Source organism: Labrus bergylta, chromosome 15 (assembly GCF_963930695.1).
Source record: "Labrus bergylta chromosome 15, fLabBer1.1, whole genome shotgun sequence".
In the NCBI taxonomy this organism is placed as follows: domain Eukaryota; kingdom Metazoa; phylum Chordata; class Actinopteri; order Labriformes; family Labridae; genus Labrus; species Labrus bergylta.
The window spans coordinates 20,164,821-20,181,041 of NC_089209.1; the positions used below are offsets into that span (position 1 = coordinate 20,164,821).

Sequence of the window (16,221 nt, forward strand, 5' to 3'; positions counted from 1 at the left end):
GAGCGACATTAAAACGTTATTTATTTCTTGAATAAAAATATAGGCCTGCAGACCTTTTTGATTAAACAGCTTATTAAATAATAAAAAATATTAAACATTTGCTTGTTGTTTTTTGACATGACTTTTTGTGTGCCTGGTGGAGTAACCAAAACTCAAGTCCACAGCTTCCAAAAAAAATGCTATTGAAGAAAAAAAAATCAAATCACGAGGTTAGCCTGATACAAGATTTAATAGCCAAGATTTTTTATTATTTCCAGCATAATTTGAGAGTTAAAATATGTGAAAAAATGCCTGAAAAACACTGAAAGAGATTTCCAAAATGATACAAAGAAAGATAAAAGACTAGATCATATATAAAACAGTGCTGAGATGGCAGGAATGAGTGCCAAAAAATGATCAGAAGAAAGGGACAATCACATGACAGATATGTGACCAATTAAACAGAATATATTGAAATGATTGAGACTCAATCAGTAAAGGCTAAAGCTCTGTTTGAATGTTCAGGATGACAGAGAAGAGTCCTCTTCTCATAGGTCTACAACTTCTTCAGTTATCTTTTCAATTTATGGACATGCCAGCCACAGTCTCAAAGTAGCTCTACTTTTTGTGTGAATTGAATGAAAATAGCAACACATTGGTGACATTATTGCAGGGAGCCTACAGCGCTAGCTCATGTTGCTGTTACATTGTGAAAGCATTTAACTGGTTCCGGTTGCCTAGTGGTTAGTGCATCTGCCCCATGTACCAGAGGCAAAAGTCCTCCAAGTGGGTGGCCCGGGGTTGAATCCGACCTGTGGTTCCTTTCCTGCATGTCATTCCCCACCCTCTCCCTTCCTGTTTTCTGACTCTATCCACTGTCCTCCCTCTCAGTGAAAGGCCTAAAAAGCCCCAAAATACACATTAAAAAAAGAAAGCACTGAACTGATGTTGTCTTATCATCACTTTAAGAATGAGCCTAATGAGCACACAGTAACGTTTGTGTTTCCACTGCTTTGTCCAGTTGCCACAACATACCTCTACTGGTGTACCCTGTGAGTCCAACATTTTTCTGTAATATTTATCTCGAGGGATCATTTTTCTCGTCTTTTTTCTCTCAAATTTTGGATGGCCACTTTTCATTTCTTTCAGTTATTTTATAGACGAGACGGAAGAAAAAAAGGCTTAATTTATTTAAACATCACATGAATTTTTGAAGAATATCAAAAGCTCAGAACTAATGTGCACTGTCCCAATTTCAAATAAAGTTATAGAAATAATAGTTGGCTACCCTTAAAATATATATTTTTAAAAGCTTGCCAATTTGAGAATTGCCTTTTTTTTCAACTAAAATTAGCTTGCATATTTACTTGGGACTATTTTAAAACCCAACTACCTACCCCTATGTTCTGTGTTGCTTCACCATGGCTCCTAGTTGTCTCTCCTTTTTTATTTTATGTTGGACTTCAGATGGATTTAGTTTTGAATTTGCACTTTCTGAAGTAAACTTTTGTTTTTGCCTTTTCTTAAATAAATTAGTTTGCTTTTTCTGCATGTGGGTCCTCCCCTTTGCTTTAAAACTTAGTGTGACAGAATGAATTGACCACAAAGGACCCATCTCATCTTATTTTGAGAATTTTCAATTTCCCTGGCCTGTGATTTGGTTTGCCCTATTCCCTGATTACCCTGGCAGGGGGAGACTTGGATTGCCATTGCTCAACACAATCTTAGGACTCTATATGTCCAAGGTCTTTTGTGGCCTTTTCAATGGACCTCGCCTTGGAGCCAGGCATCTCTACATTCTCCTCGGCTAGAGCAGCCCATGTACAAGCAAGCTTAAGCCCAACCAGCCGATGTGCCAGCCCAGGCCTCAGTTTCTGTGCCAAGTGTGCGTTTCTGTTCCGGCTGAACCCCTTCTGCCCCCTGTCCCTGCTGAGCACCTGTGCACTCCTGTTATCCAGTTTCAGAGTGGGGTGTCAACCCAGGTTCACTGTGAGTGGTCCGACCAACTCCTGGCTTTACCTGAGCGGTCCTGTCCACACCTGGTGGTACACACCTTGTATCGATGGTTTTATTTTATACAGTTGTTGCATTGATTGTCAAACCTGTGTGTGTTTTGGTTATTACATAGTTGTTTGAGCTTTCCTTGAATGTGAATCTACAAACACATTGTCTGAGCGGTATAGAAATTGGCTTAATTTAACCTGCACAGGTTTCTTTTTTTATGTTTCAATGACTACTTTTGGATAGTGGTAAAAAGTTGTAATGAAAACACTTCCACATTATTACCTTTTTTAATTTGATATGGCAAATGTATTCCCAAAATGTTTCCTGTTTACACATTTAGCTAAAAACATGAAGTTTTGTTTTAATGTAGTGACTCTTGTCACCCAGCAAATCTAACAAATATTCACTCTCCTCGTAGCTCGGTTCCATCTCTAGAGAAAAATGTCTTTCTCTTTAGCCTCTTGATGATCCAGTGCTTCACTGTAGATGTCACTTGGAGGTTTTTAATTAAAAATAGCTGCAAGCTGATATAAAAAAAATATGCTAATGAGACAGTGACATTAAACAGTGAAGTTGTGGGATGCAAAACCAAAACAATGAGCTGAAGAATGCTTGAACCTACATTAAGGCTAAATCTGAGGCAAAACTGCAGAATCACATGGTATTTTTTTCTTTGACGATAAGTAACAAATTTTACATTACATCGTCTCATTTGACTATAATCTAAAAGGCTTTATTAAATGCAGACCCTGAGGAATATTTCTGTATGCTATTTTAATTTTCTCAAAAATATCACATATTTTCGAATAATGTTCTGGAACAATCTCTTTGTCTTGCATGTTAACTGTAGTTCACAATATCTTTTAGAATAACAAATTGCTTTTTTCTGTGATGTCCGCTCAATTATTCTTCAAAAAACAAACAAAACCCAACAACATTGTCTGTGAGTCTCTGAAAATGTTGAGTTGACTGAGCACAATGATTAACTGCTTTGTGTGTTAGCTAAACCAGAGTTAACTGAAATAGCCTCTTCAGGTAGGCTAAATAACAAATGTCACATTTGTTTTTGTTTTTTCACATTTGTATTTGCTTATCCCTCATTATGTTGAGTTGCACACTTTAAAAAAAAAAAAAGATCAGATGTTACAAATGAAATGGCCCACTGATTGATAATATCTAAAACATCAATCATGGAAGTAGCCTATTTGTGCTTTGAAAAAGGTTCATATTATCACTCAACTATAATATGTGCGAATTGTGTTTATGTCTGACTCCTGTAGGCAAAAAAAAGGAAAAGTTGATCTGAAAACGCTTCTTGTTAAAGTTTGAATTTGTGTACAATGGCCTACGCGACATTAATAATAAACTGCACTACTTGTGGTTGATTTTAGAAATGAAAATCATATTCGTGCTACACGTTTTTGTGTCCACCTGACCAGTGCTAAGGGGGGGAAGTTAATGTAAACCCTGAATACTGTAAGACTCTAAATAACAAATAGAAACCATAACATTTATATTTTGAAAAAAACATCTATAACAATAATATTAAACCTAGCGCATAATTTAGGGTAGCAGTGACGTAACACCCCCCCCCCCCCCCTCCCTCTCTTCGCATGCTGTGACGTCATATTCTGTTCCACGTAGTGACGCTATAGAGGCTACTGTGACGACTCTCGTTCCAGAACCGGACCAGTGTTTACAGAAGACTTTGACTGCTGGTCTCAGCTCTCTTTGCCCTGGTCTACTGAGAAGATAAGACGCAATTTCTGACTCGAGAAAACACAAAAGTACTTCATCTACCTGTTTCGCTACAATGTCTCTGTAAGTACTGTTGTAGTGTTTGTCTTGCTTTATAACATTGAAGCTTAGACCAGTTCACCTGAAAGACAGTCAACTTTGAATCTCCTGTATTCTGTCAGTTTTGCTTTTGTCAAGTTTTCTGTAAAGTTTTCTCAGTAGAGTTGATTTTTATGTGTGTAATGAGGACTGTTACATGACTTGTGCACGAACATGCAAATGTCACTTTTCAGTAAAACTATGAAGAAACAGAGCCAAACTCCACCATCAATACCAGACACATCTAACTGGTATGGGATTACTCCTCCAATCAGTGAAGCTCTGCCTGAAGAGGCTGACTTGGTCCGGACCAAAAAATTGGTTGATGTGCTTAAATCATGTGGTATATTTGAGGATGACTTGGAGCTTCAGCACAGGTATGACACATGTCATTTTTTAAATAGTAAAAAACACATCTTAAAGGGGTAGTCATTTTTAAGATTGTTTCTGGGACTGGCCGTCTCTGATTTTGTGCCACTTATCTGGGTTTCTTTGCAGCAAAAAAGGGAAATATCTGAGAAATATGAATGCATTTTGACGACTAGAAGCTGAAAGGGCCATAGCATGCTTTGTTTTAAAAAATATGACCATGTTTTAAAAGTCTCTATATGTTTTAATTGCAGAGAGAACGTTGTCAAAAAACTGGAGTCCCTCTTTAAGGACTGGCTCAAAGAAATGTGTGAAAGCATGGTAAGACATCCTTTTGTTTAAAAACCTATTTTGTTGTTTCAATATATATATATTCAATAATGTTTGTGAAAAAATTTGGTTGCATGACTTTTTAACTACTTTTGGTGATTTTAGAACTTACCGGAAGTGGTAACAGCAAAGGTTGGAGGCAAGGTCTTCCCCTTTGGCTCCTATAATTTGGGAGCTCATACAAAAGGTATGTAACAGCTTCTTTCTCACACTTTAGGAGCATACTAGAAATAATGAAATGATACTAAATTGGGAAAAGTGATGTTCTACATGCTACTCAATTTTAACAAAGCCTTTGCATTCATGTGAGCCAGGCGCTGATATTGACGCCCTCTGTGTGGGTCCTGGATTTCTGGAGAGGAAGCAATTCTTCACCTCTTTCTACGAGAAGCTGAAAGCTCAGAAGGAGGCCAAAGACCTACGGGTATACCATATAAATAATTAAGTGCATGTAAGTCAAAAGACATATCCCTATTTGTGCATCAGTTTACTGACAGTATTGTTTTTTTTGCTTTAGGCTGTTGAAGAGGCATTTGTCCCAGTCATCAAACTTTCCTACGAGGGGATTGAGGTAAATGACACCCCCTACATTCTGCAGGATGCCTTAGCTAAAGTTTCATGAAAATGTTTTGAGTCGCTATTTTTGTATTTGTGTTATCTCTTAGATTGACTTAGTCTATGCCCGGGTGGCACAGAGGAGTGTTCCTCAAGATATAGACATCCTCAATGACAATTTTGTGAAGGGCATTGACATACATTGTGTCAGGAGTCTCAATGGTGAGTATCAGATGAAGACCCAGACACAATACTGAATCATTTTGTCTATTTGTGGTTAACCTTTTTTGCTGTGGCTATCTGTGATACTTTTTTTTTAATCATTCTTGGTTATTAGGCTACAGAGTTACAGAGGAGATCCTTAGAAACGTGCCAAACGTTTTTACTTTCCGGCTGGCTTTGAGAGCCATAAAGCTGTGGGCCAAACGTGAGTACACAGATTATTAACTTAAAGTCGTCCTAGTAATCAATAATTACAAACAATATCCAAATGTTATTTGATGTTGACCTAAGTAAATAGGTAATGATTTTAGATATCTAGAACAGCATACATACAATAAGGTTGTCAAAAGGTTCAGTACTTTCATACTTTTCAATACCATGTGTTTTAGAACAATACAATCTCTGTGATGTAATGATTGATAGTTTAATAAAAAGTACAAAAGCATTAAAACCCCCCAAAAGATCTTCAGCCATATTTTCATTAAAAGCTGTAGCAAAAGAGAGATGTGAAAGTGAGCAGCTGCTGTTCATTCTAATATACAGGTCGGCACATAGTGATGTTTCTCGAATCCTTCTGGTTTTAAAGTTACATTTAGGTCTCTTACAAACAGACTGACAGCAGAGAAGGTGACAGTGGAAGACACACTGTCTAAATTTCACAAGTACATTGGCAACATTTCGGTACCCAAACATTGCTAAAAGTATTTCTGCATTTTAAACAGTGTGCGGGAGTTTGCCTCCTATTTTTGGTCATTCACAAGAAATAAACCAATGTTTGGTGCTCAGGACTACTTCTTTTTTTGTTGCTGTTGTATTGAAATAGCTATTGTTTTTGATTGATTTTTACGATTATCATATTGAAGTTTAAAATTCTGTTATCATGACAACCCTAATGTACAACCTGAAATATGATGTGTTTCCACATGTTAAGTATAAAGTGACTGCACTATGTAATGTGAACTAAAAACTTACACAGTGTATTAAAACTGAACTGACTAGTGCACATCTAATACTTTTGTTCAAAGTCACACAACTCAGTTCAGTAATTAAATAAACTACACAACTGTCTTTGGAACAAAATAAGAACTTTAATCTCAATGTTCTAGTCATGATGGAGTTTATTGTTTATACTGGAGAAAAATGAAACAACCTTTATCCATTTTTATATATAGTTGTCCGTGTTTGAGTGTCTCCATTGATATCTTGTTTGTTTTGTCTACAGTATATCTGCATTACTGCCTAATTGCTTTTTTTAAATAAAAAGAACAAACAATGCACAGACTTACTTTATTTTAGCTTTATATCCTGTAAGTGCACAACAAATGTGTCTTTGTAGATTCATCTTATGAAATGTTAAGAGTACCTTCATGTGTAGGTCTCCTCTGAAACATGTTTATATCTGTAATCGAGCTTTGTCAAACCAACGTATGGATGTTACATGTTTGATGTTTTACATGCTTATTTCATATTTGTATTAATTCACCCCCAACTGAACACCTCTTCTTGGAAAAAAAGCAAAGTAGCAGAAAGAGGTCATGACAAAGTCAGCAGTGGGTTAAACATATCAGAGCAGCCCTTTGTTTAGATTAAGGAAACATGGTGAACTTGAGATTTTCAACCTTTTTCTGCTCCTCTTGTAACTCTTCAGGGCGTAACATTTACTCCAACATGCTTGGCTTCCTGGGAGGCGTCTCATGGGCCATACTGGTGGCTAGAATTAGCCAGGCCTATCCAAATGCTTCAGCATCCACCCTGGTGACCAAATTTTTCAAGGTCTACAATATGTGGTAAGTCATCCCATTTCTGGTGTCTCCTTTAAGAAGAAAAAAACATTAATGTACTAAAGGACACTCTGTAGGGTAAGGCTGGGTGACAGTTCTGCATGTAAATCTTTGGCTTAAAATGCAATGGATAAAAGAAGAATGTTGTGCTTTCTGTCAGGGAGTGGCCAATCCCGATTATGCTGAAGAGAATAGTGGATCAGGGCTTTCAGCTCCCTGTGTGGAATCCAAGGGTAAGTCCTCATGATGTCAATAATTATATTGTCAAATTTACCCAAAGACAACAGGTGAGCTCAAAATATTGTCTTCATCTGCATTTCCAGGTGAATCGAGCTGACCGTGCCCACCTGATGCCCGTCATCACCCCATCATACCCACAGCAGAACTCCACCTGCAACGTGACTCGCTCCACCTTAGCTATCATACAGGAGGAGATAAAGAGAGGTATGGAGTCACTCAGATGATTTTCTCCCCCCTTTTCTCTAAGTGAAAAACACTTGGTCACAATCATAACTTCCACAAATCTGATTTTATTTGTGATTAAGCTGCCAAACTATGTCAAACTCATAACTTCTGAAATGCTACAAGAATCTTGTATACAACATACACAGGCTTAAAAAAAGTTTTTATTCCTCTTTCACAGGACACACGATCACTGAAGAGATCCTGCAAAACAAAGAAAACTGGTCTAAACTGTTTGAAACTTCAGACTTTTTGGAGCAGTACAAGTATGTATTATTTAGTCCAATCTGGAAAATGAGTTATACATGTATGAAATACTCTCAAATTTGCACTGCTTTCTAAAATATGGACATTATAGCCTTTATTGTAAATGTTAATTCATTTGATTATGCTCCAAGAAATTGATGTCTGTTAGAAAAGATTTAGTTCAAGCTTCAGATATGAAGTAATTTTGTTTTCTTATTGTTGTACTTGGCTGTAAAAAAAAGTCTGAAAACCCTGTAAAAATGTTCTGAATGAGTTTGAACAGATTGTACTTTTGTGCATGGATATCAAAGTGAATTCTGTGATTTGTTGCTTTATATAAACTGGTGGAAAACACGTTTACATGATGGTACTGATACAGTTTTGATGATAATCATTGAAAATGTTTTCTGCCTTACGTGTGTTTTTGAAGGCCTCTGCTTGTTGTGTAATTAATGTGCAAAAGCAATCTTTTATTTTTGTGCCATTACTATCGGTGGAATGGTTTATTGTGTGACTGCCTTGAATTTGTACTTTAATTGTCAAACAGTTTGAATGGAGTATGGACTTTTTGTCAGTTTGTCTCTGTTTGGATTTATGATTTTTTTCTTTTTTTAAAAAACTCCAGACCTATGTTTGTACAAAACTGTAACCGTTCACTTCCACTGATGAATGACATTGATGGTTGGATGTTTGAATTAGTGGTTTTAATGTGTGCTGTCTGACTTAAATTTGTTGTTCTGGACCTTGTTGGAGTATCTGTAATTATTATATTGTTGTGATTAAATAAACCTGCTGTGTGTTCGGATCTCTTTTGTACTGACTTGAATCAGCTGAGTTTATCAGCTGATTTTCTAACACATAACAACTTGTTAGCTATCCTAGGGTCAGAACAGGCAGTCTGTGTTTTACAGTATGGCTAATGATGTAGTTACAAGCATGAGGAAGACGTGTTTCAGATAGTCAGCACTCTTTTACAGCTTCTATGCTTTTTTTTAAATCATATGTTGAGATACAACAAAAACAGATTCACAGCATAGGAAGTCAGCAAGGTTTTGACTTTAAATCAGTAAGGGTATAATGAATGAAAGTGTTCATCTTTTTAAAGTAATGCTACTTTACTGCAGTGTGCCTGCTTGGAGTATGAATCATACATTCCTTCAATAATCAGTAAAACTAAGTATGATGAATAAAATGAGCCCCAGCCTTGTGCCGTCTGCTGCCATTGTTTTGTCTCTTTATTTTTCAAGGCATTACGTTATGCTGGAACTAACTTCAGCTACAAAGGAGCAGCATCTAGAATGGTGAGTACACAGAGTGAAACTGGAACAAATGTAGACATTTTTGTAGACGATCTCACATCTTTGGGCGAGAGCACTTCTTATTCATGCCTGTGGTAGTCTCTTTGAGGGAGAAAACAGTTTTAATATTTTATTTCCAGCTCCTGTGCTGCTTTTGTCTTTCTGAACATAATGTTTTGTTCACTTCATCAGGGTCGGCCTGTTGGAGTCTAAAATCAGACACCTGGTGGGAAACCTTGAGAGGAATGAGCTTGTTTCTCTGGCCCACGTTAACCTGCAGTCATTCCCTGGACCCCAAAATAGTGATGGACAGTAAGGACACATGATCTTGTGAATATATTTTAATTTTGGCCAGAGGCTTCTTTGAGAAGCCAAAAGTGGAAATATCTTTAATGTTGGTCTTTGCCTATTTTTATTCATATGCTGCACATTAACTGTCAGGCTGCTGTAAAACGTACTGATGGTCGTCATGGTAATCAAAAGGTATCTTTTAGTGTGTCTTACCTGTCAGCTCATTGGTCTGTATTTCTAACTGTTTCAGAAGCTCCACATTTTGGCTGATTGGACTCGTCTTTGATATGGACGTGTATTTATACAAAAAAGTAGACCTAAGTGTTGAGCTCCAGTCCTTCAAAACTCATGGTATGTTTTTAAAAATGTTTCTTTAAAAATTCAGGTAAAAATCAAGCAGTGATGTTGTAATTAACCTTTTAATCTGTGTTGCTGCAGTCTGCAGCCTGGCAGAGAGCTATGAGATGTCTGACAACGGGGTGACCATATCAGCCAAATATATACTGAGGGAAAACCAAAGCTGGACGATACCTGATGAGAGCAAAAGGGTTTTCAAAAAAGCCAAGCCCGGAGTGAGCTCCCAGATTTCAGCACCTTACAGAACAGGTCAAACGGCCACGACAGGCTGCCCTCAACCTCTGAAGCCAGCAAAGAAGACTAAAGCTGGCAAGGTATGCCAATCCGTGCTTTGTTGATTAGCACATGCTGTTTAAATAATTCGTTCACCTTTTGTAGTGATACACGCATTCGCTATGGCAAGATTGAAATGAAATAGACAGAGCTGATATTATTAAAGCCATACATGAAACCACAGCTTTCTACATAAGAGTATCCTTTTATCCTATTAAATATTTAGTATGTATAAGACTTATAATTTTTGGTTCATTCCTGGCCGGATGCTTCACATTGACTGATCAAGAATTACTCTGGTATCAGGATAACACGATACATCCAAATGAGACACTTTAACACCCTTTGATTTTTATGGATTCCAACATAAAAATGGATTATCCCTGCACAAAGTGAGGACTAGCTGTTTCCTTGCTCTAAGTCTTTTAAAAAAAAAATCTAAACTACACTGATCGAAGCCAAAAAGCCAACAAGAGAATTTCTGTAGAAATATAACATACAAAGATCTTGTGGTAAGACCTACATGTCCCTTGTGCTAATTGTTACGAAAACAACCTAACGTTTTTTTCTTGTTTGCTGTAGGAACCAGTTTCTGTGACAAGCAGCCCATGTGTGCTACCCTCCGTGGTACCACAGGGCATAAAGAGACCTCTTTGTCATCAGCCGGACACTTCATCTAAGAAGTTGAAAGTCGATGAGCAATCCCAAAGCACCTGTTCTGAGTCCTCTCCAGGTGTTATGCACAAAGAGGCCATTAATGCACATGAGGCAAACCCTGGTCCTTCTCAAAGCACCAAGAGACCTCGCACTTCTGAGCCTGAGTCACCAAGCAAGAAATACAAACCTAACCTGGTAGGCAAAACTGTCTTTCCATAGTTGACCTGTTTACTGTGAAAACTCAATTCAACCTCTCAGCATGTAATCGATGTATTGAGTCATAAGATCCACTGCTTACAAAGGATGCTTCGATTTGTCCTTCTCAGATGGTCCCTGATAACGATCTGTCCGACCTGCCTCCCAGCCTCTCCAGACCTATTGCAGTGGCAAAACGCTCCATCAAATTTAAACTTGTCAGGTACAGCAACGATTCATCAATGGAAACATGCTCCCTTTCTGCTTACATTTTCCTCTCTCATGTCTTGTTATGTGCCCCATATAACAGACATCCTCACATACAAAATTAATGGTTTGATTTAATGATAATAGAGCGCCACCGTTGTTTTACTTTTGAGCCACTAGAGGGCAGTGAAGCCTTTCTGCTGGCCTTTTCCTGAACTGTAGCAAAGGGACAGACACGCTGTGTTCAGACAAGTCAGTTTGTGACAGCAGCCCTGATTCAGATGAGAGTTAAGGGAGCGTCTTTACTCTCAGTTATCTCTCTATAAATGGTTTTAACAGGAAGAAAACAAGTATTTTTTTATGCTTGCACTTAATTCATTGATTTGCACTTCAGATAACAAAGTGCTGATTAATGATTGTATGATTCATTTGTGAGAATAATCTGTCATGTTGTGTTCATAAAAATAAGTATTCTTTCTATTTTCCCTCGTGTTGTTTGATCATCTTCAGTGAAGTGCTGTACCCAGAAGATACGTTTTTTTTTTGTTACACTTGACCTCTGTGAGCTCATCACAGAGTGATGCTTTGAAGTCATCTGTAGACTTTGATTAATTGTAATAAAGGACAGGGAGAAACAAACATCACTCTTTATCAACCATAATTGTTTTTAGGACAATTTTGAATGAAGAGGATAATAGCAAGTGTGCTTAAGATTTGAGTACCGCAAAAAAAAAGAAGAAAAAAATCACTCTCAATCTAGCGCCATCAAACACACAAACTGTATAACTGGATAGAACTGGTGCATTAAACCTGGCTTTACTTCACACAGTCATTCATCGCATATTAACAATAACATCCTCAGTTGGAGTTTTATATCGTCACATGATTATTAACGAGATTTCCACTGTTTTTGGATTTTTTTTTTTTCTTCATTTCTGAGACTCAGTAATCCCACGATGCATTTCTTGGCCAGTGCTCAACAATTAATTACATGAAATGGGCATCAGACTTCTTTAATGCACCTGAGCCATCAGTTTTCTCATCAAGTGATAATGTGAAATGGTTTCTGAGTGCTAGAGGGAGAACAGCAGTTTGGTTGACCACTGCTTGACCTTTAATTTAGGCCCCTATTGAACAGTCTATTTGAATCTGTCCTGTACAATTAAAGAGCTATGAAACTGTCATTTTCTCAGAGAAGAACTTTCCTTGCAAATGGGTTTTTTGATAAATAAATGATATGACTAGTAATAATTCAAAACATTTAAACAGACATAGTCCTAAAAAAAAAGGTCGAGATGTGTTTCATCAACACACCACGGTCTTGCTCCGCTCTTTATTGTTTTCTTGTTGAAATGCAGAATGTGTATCATTAGTTGAGGGATTTGTGCCAGACGAGACACCCAGATACTCAGCCATAGGGAGCAGACTCATAACATGGCCTAGTTAAAGGTTTTCTGTTGTTTGCATCCCAATCCGGTCAAAATTTCCCAAGATGAGGCTTGTAAGAGCGTGTATGTTGTTGCTTAGGAACAGTTTTTCTTGTGCCCCCGGTAGGTGGTCTCTTTATGAATATCATTACATATCTCCATTTAGGGTAGGAAAGACATCTTTATCCCTTGCATGTTTATCACTATTTTCAATCCTAAATCTGGGAGGGATGTTAATGCTCTGTGTAGTTTTAATTAGTTGTATTGTGATGCAAAGTAACAGTTGACGTTAAGGAGTACACGTATAAGGAGACAAACTATGTTTTGAAACTTCAATATAGTTCTCCAATTAGTCAAAAACTCATTGGAAAAGCAAGACTTCTTTTTACCAGGGCAGCAACTGCATACTTAAATTTGTGTCTAATTAATCATGGACAACATTAGGACTTCATCCAGAGGTGTAGCCGCAGGAGGTCCAGTCCAGGGTAAGGGGCTCCCCTGTAGTTGTGGCCCCTTCTTCCTCCCGCCGCGTGCACTCTGTGTGGGGCACAGGCTCAGGGCACGGCCCCCTGTCGTCCTGCTGGGCCTCCATCTGCTGCCGAGGTGGTTAGGTCCCCGGATTGATGGCGAGACAATGAGTTTATGACATGTGTCGCCGTGAGTGACAGAGGGTCCCGTCCCAACTGGGCCTCCTGACGACCACGGGTCTCACATTTGTATTCGGCACTATGCCAAGGCTAATGGGAGGAGTGATCCTCCTGCTGTGGGATGGGATTTGTAGTTTACAGCTGGCTGGTAATTCAGGACAAGGAGCAAATCTCTCTGGCTGCTGCTGTAAGACTCTTTGGTGTCACGTTAGCAAGTTTTACATTATGTTGCCAAATCTGAAGGGACAATAATGTACTGTAACAGCATGTGCAGGTATCCTACCAACCTATTACTAGTGCTTTTTCTGAGAGACTTCTAAACTGGTCTCTGAAGTTCCCCTGTTGACCCAGCAGTGCTCCTTTCACACGCCTGTCAACATGCTGTTTCTTTCCACTTTGGTGGGTCCAAGTTAAAACGAAATCACTTCCTTCATCTCCCCCTCCTCTCCTCCTCGCCCAAAAAAACAGAATGATAAAAGCTGGAGTTTCACATGTGAGAAACTGCAACAATGCTACTGTACCTTCAAAGGGGGAGATGGCACATTGTGAGATGACAGGGTGTTGATATGAAAGTGTTATCTCCTTCCCGGGTGAGATCAGAGGAGGCCCGGTGGATGCGAATGTTATGTTGCTGTGAGTGATCTGACCAGCGTGGTGGAGGAGAGGTGTCATGGTCGACAGACTGAATAAGATGTGTGTGTGTGTGTGTGTATGTGTGTCAGTTTTTCCTCAAAGGAATTCGGCATGTTACCGGTGGAAAAAAGCCAACAATTGTTTTCTGATTATCTGATTGTGTTTAAAGGACAGATACTTACAACACTTAAAGATGGTTTTAACAGCAAACGTTATAAAATAGTTGTTTTAGAGACAATCTTGGTATACAGTAATTACCAACGGTTAAACTTTTTTAATTTTTTTTTTACACAGCTTTTCTTTTATATGTTCATAAATAAGCTAGAAATTGACAGTTTGATGATCCTTTACAGCCACCTAATGAACTTGTAAGTCTAACCATCAATATTTCTTTTATCTCTTACAGCGGGCGCACCTGATGGAGCTCCTGACCAGGAGGGGGAAACAACATCTTCACCCTCCTTCAATACATTTTGTTTGGTTTAAATGTTCTTTCCTTGCTGATATTGTTTATTTCTTTCTTTATTTCTTTCTTAATGTAACCGGCTTAATAAAATTCCAAGCATTGCAAATATATTGTCGTATTGTTTCTGTAATAAAACACAAGAGGAATGTCATCCTCTCTTGAGGAAATCTTGGCAAACTTATTCTATTAACAGAAAGCTTCAAATGTATGATTTCTTATCCTGCAGGGTTTAAAAAGGGGGTTAAACAGATTTACATTTCAGCAAAACCACATTTGGTTTGCTCATATGCAGATTTGATTGGATTTTTAATATCAGTGTAACTCAGCTGTTGTAATCATTCATCAGCACAATCATATTTTCATATCCCTATACAATACTGTATGTGATTTTCAATTCATAACCTTCAGAGACGTCAAGAAAGCAACTAAAACACTTCAAAAAGATAAAAGCTGACATCAGCTGATCAAGGCAAATAAATGTGTTTTACTCTTTAATCTTATAAGTAAACTTGATTAGTACCTGGCCTGCAGTTTCACTTAAGCAATGTGAGTCCCAGTCATCCAAATAGCACTTCTTACTATGTTGCTATCTGGCAGCAAGATGGTCCCTGAACAGGTTTTTTTGCCAAGTCGGCAAAGTATTTTAGGGAGATGTAAGAAAAATGGGCTGGCCTGAATGTCAATCTATCAATATTGACCAAATGGACTTGGTAATTGGACTTGAGCTTCTATAGCGCTTTTCAAGTCTTTTGAAAGCACTTCATACACTGATGATGAACCAGCGGGAGCAACTCAGGGTTGGGTGTCTTGCCTTAGGACACATTGGACATGTGGCTGCAGGAGCTGGGGATTGAACCCCTGACCTTCAGGTTGAGAAATGACCAACTCTACCAACTGAGCCACAGCTGCCCGCCCAAACTAATAGAGTGAAGCCATGAAGAAAAGAGAAGAAACACAGAAAGAGAAAACACACAAGACTCATCAAAGATAACAGTATAGGAGTTTTAACTACATGAAACTAAAATATCAGCTTCAACTTTATTTGTCCCGGAAGGGCAATTGGTTTTAGCTAATGATTGTGAAGCTAAAAATGCAGGGCATACATAAAATGATGTAAGCTAAGTCAAAGGCTGCCGCTGGGATTAAAGAGGTTTTGCATTACTTATAAGGCTATGACAGTTTCATGTTTTCCAGGATTGGAAGAAAACTGTTATTGTTTGGTTATGAATAGGAACACTGATTTAAAAGGAGTGAATTGGTAACAGCTTACAATGGAGATATAGAACAAAAGAACTGCTATAATTTATCTTTATGGTTGTTACAGTAGTCAATAAGTTTGTGGTATCAGAAACAAACTTCTAACTTGCTTAATTTTGGATACATTAGTGTCACAAACACCATAGATAGATCATATCCCCATTATGTTGTCAAGGTTTTAATAACCTGATTAAAAGTAAAACACCAAACATTGAGGGTTTGAGTGGTCACCTGTGAATGGTCAAGATGAGTGAATGAAAAAGTTGAATTTTAAAGCATCATTTAGCACAAAGTATTCACTGGATTAGAGTTTCTAATAGGTTTGAACTCAACATTAAATGGTCTCTGCAGTAGTAGCAGGTAAATGTGGCCCATTTCTTCCTCCTCACTGAGGTTGCAATCAGCCAACTTGGCCACTGTGTTAAAAACAAAGATAGCCAAATAAGCTTTAGCAAAATTAAATCAGTATTTGGAGTCAATGTCGAGCACTCAGAAGTGAAAGCAAAAAAAATGTCAACTGAGAGCAGAAGCAGTGAACCCGCTGAAATGCTCCCAATTTGAAATCATCCGACAGGATGTAAGCGAGGCCTACGGACAGCATAAGCACGACATGGAGGAGCACCTGTTACCGGATGGCACCCTGCCACCGCTCCCTGTCTGCCTGCTGTGGAGGCTCGCTACCCACTGATGAGGAATTAGAAAGTCATTAAGGAACACAAATAGCAGGAT

At 38.2% G+C, this 16,221-nt stretch overlaps 1 protein-coding gene across 1 annotated transcript; it reads left to right on the forward strand.

The window, feature by feature from the left end:
* Window positions 1–4,019: 4,019 nt before the first annotated feature.
* LOC109983670 (poly(A) polymerase type 3-like) lies at window positions 4,020–14,352 on the forward strand. The gene is made up of 18 exons (XM_065963864.1): window positions 4,020–4,196; window positions 4,443–4,509; window positions 4,624–4,705; window positions 4,833–4,942; window positions 5,036–5,089; window positions 5,184–5,295; window positions 5,411–5,500; window positions 6,944–7,082; window positions 7,237–7,309; window positions 7,400–7,520; window positions 7,720–7,804; window positions 9,032–9,085; window positions 9,275–9,394; window positions 9,624–9,724; window positions 9,812–10,044; window positions 10,586–10,855; window positions 10,987–11,078; window positions 14,176–14,352. Exons 1-18 carry the CDS (start codon window positions 4,021–4,023, stop codon window positions 14,186–14,188), a joined length of 1,992 nt encoding a protein of 663 aa, XP_065819936.1. The 5' UTR covers window position 4,020; the 3' UTR covers window positions 14,189–14,352.
* Window positions 14,353–16,221: the final 1,869 nt, after the last annotated feature.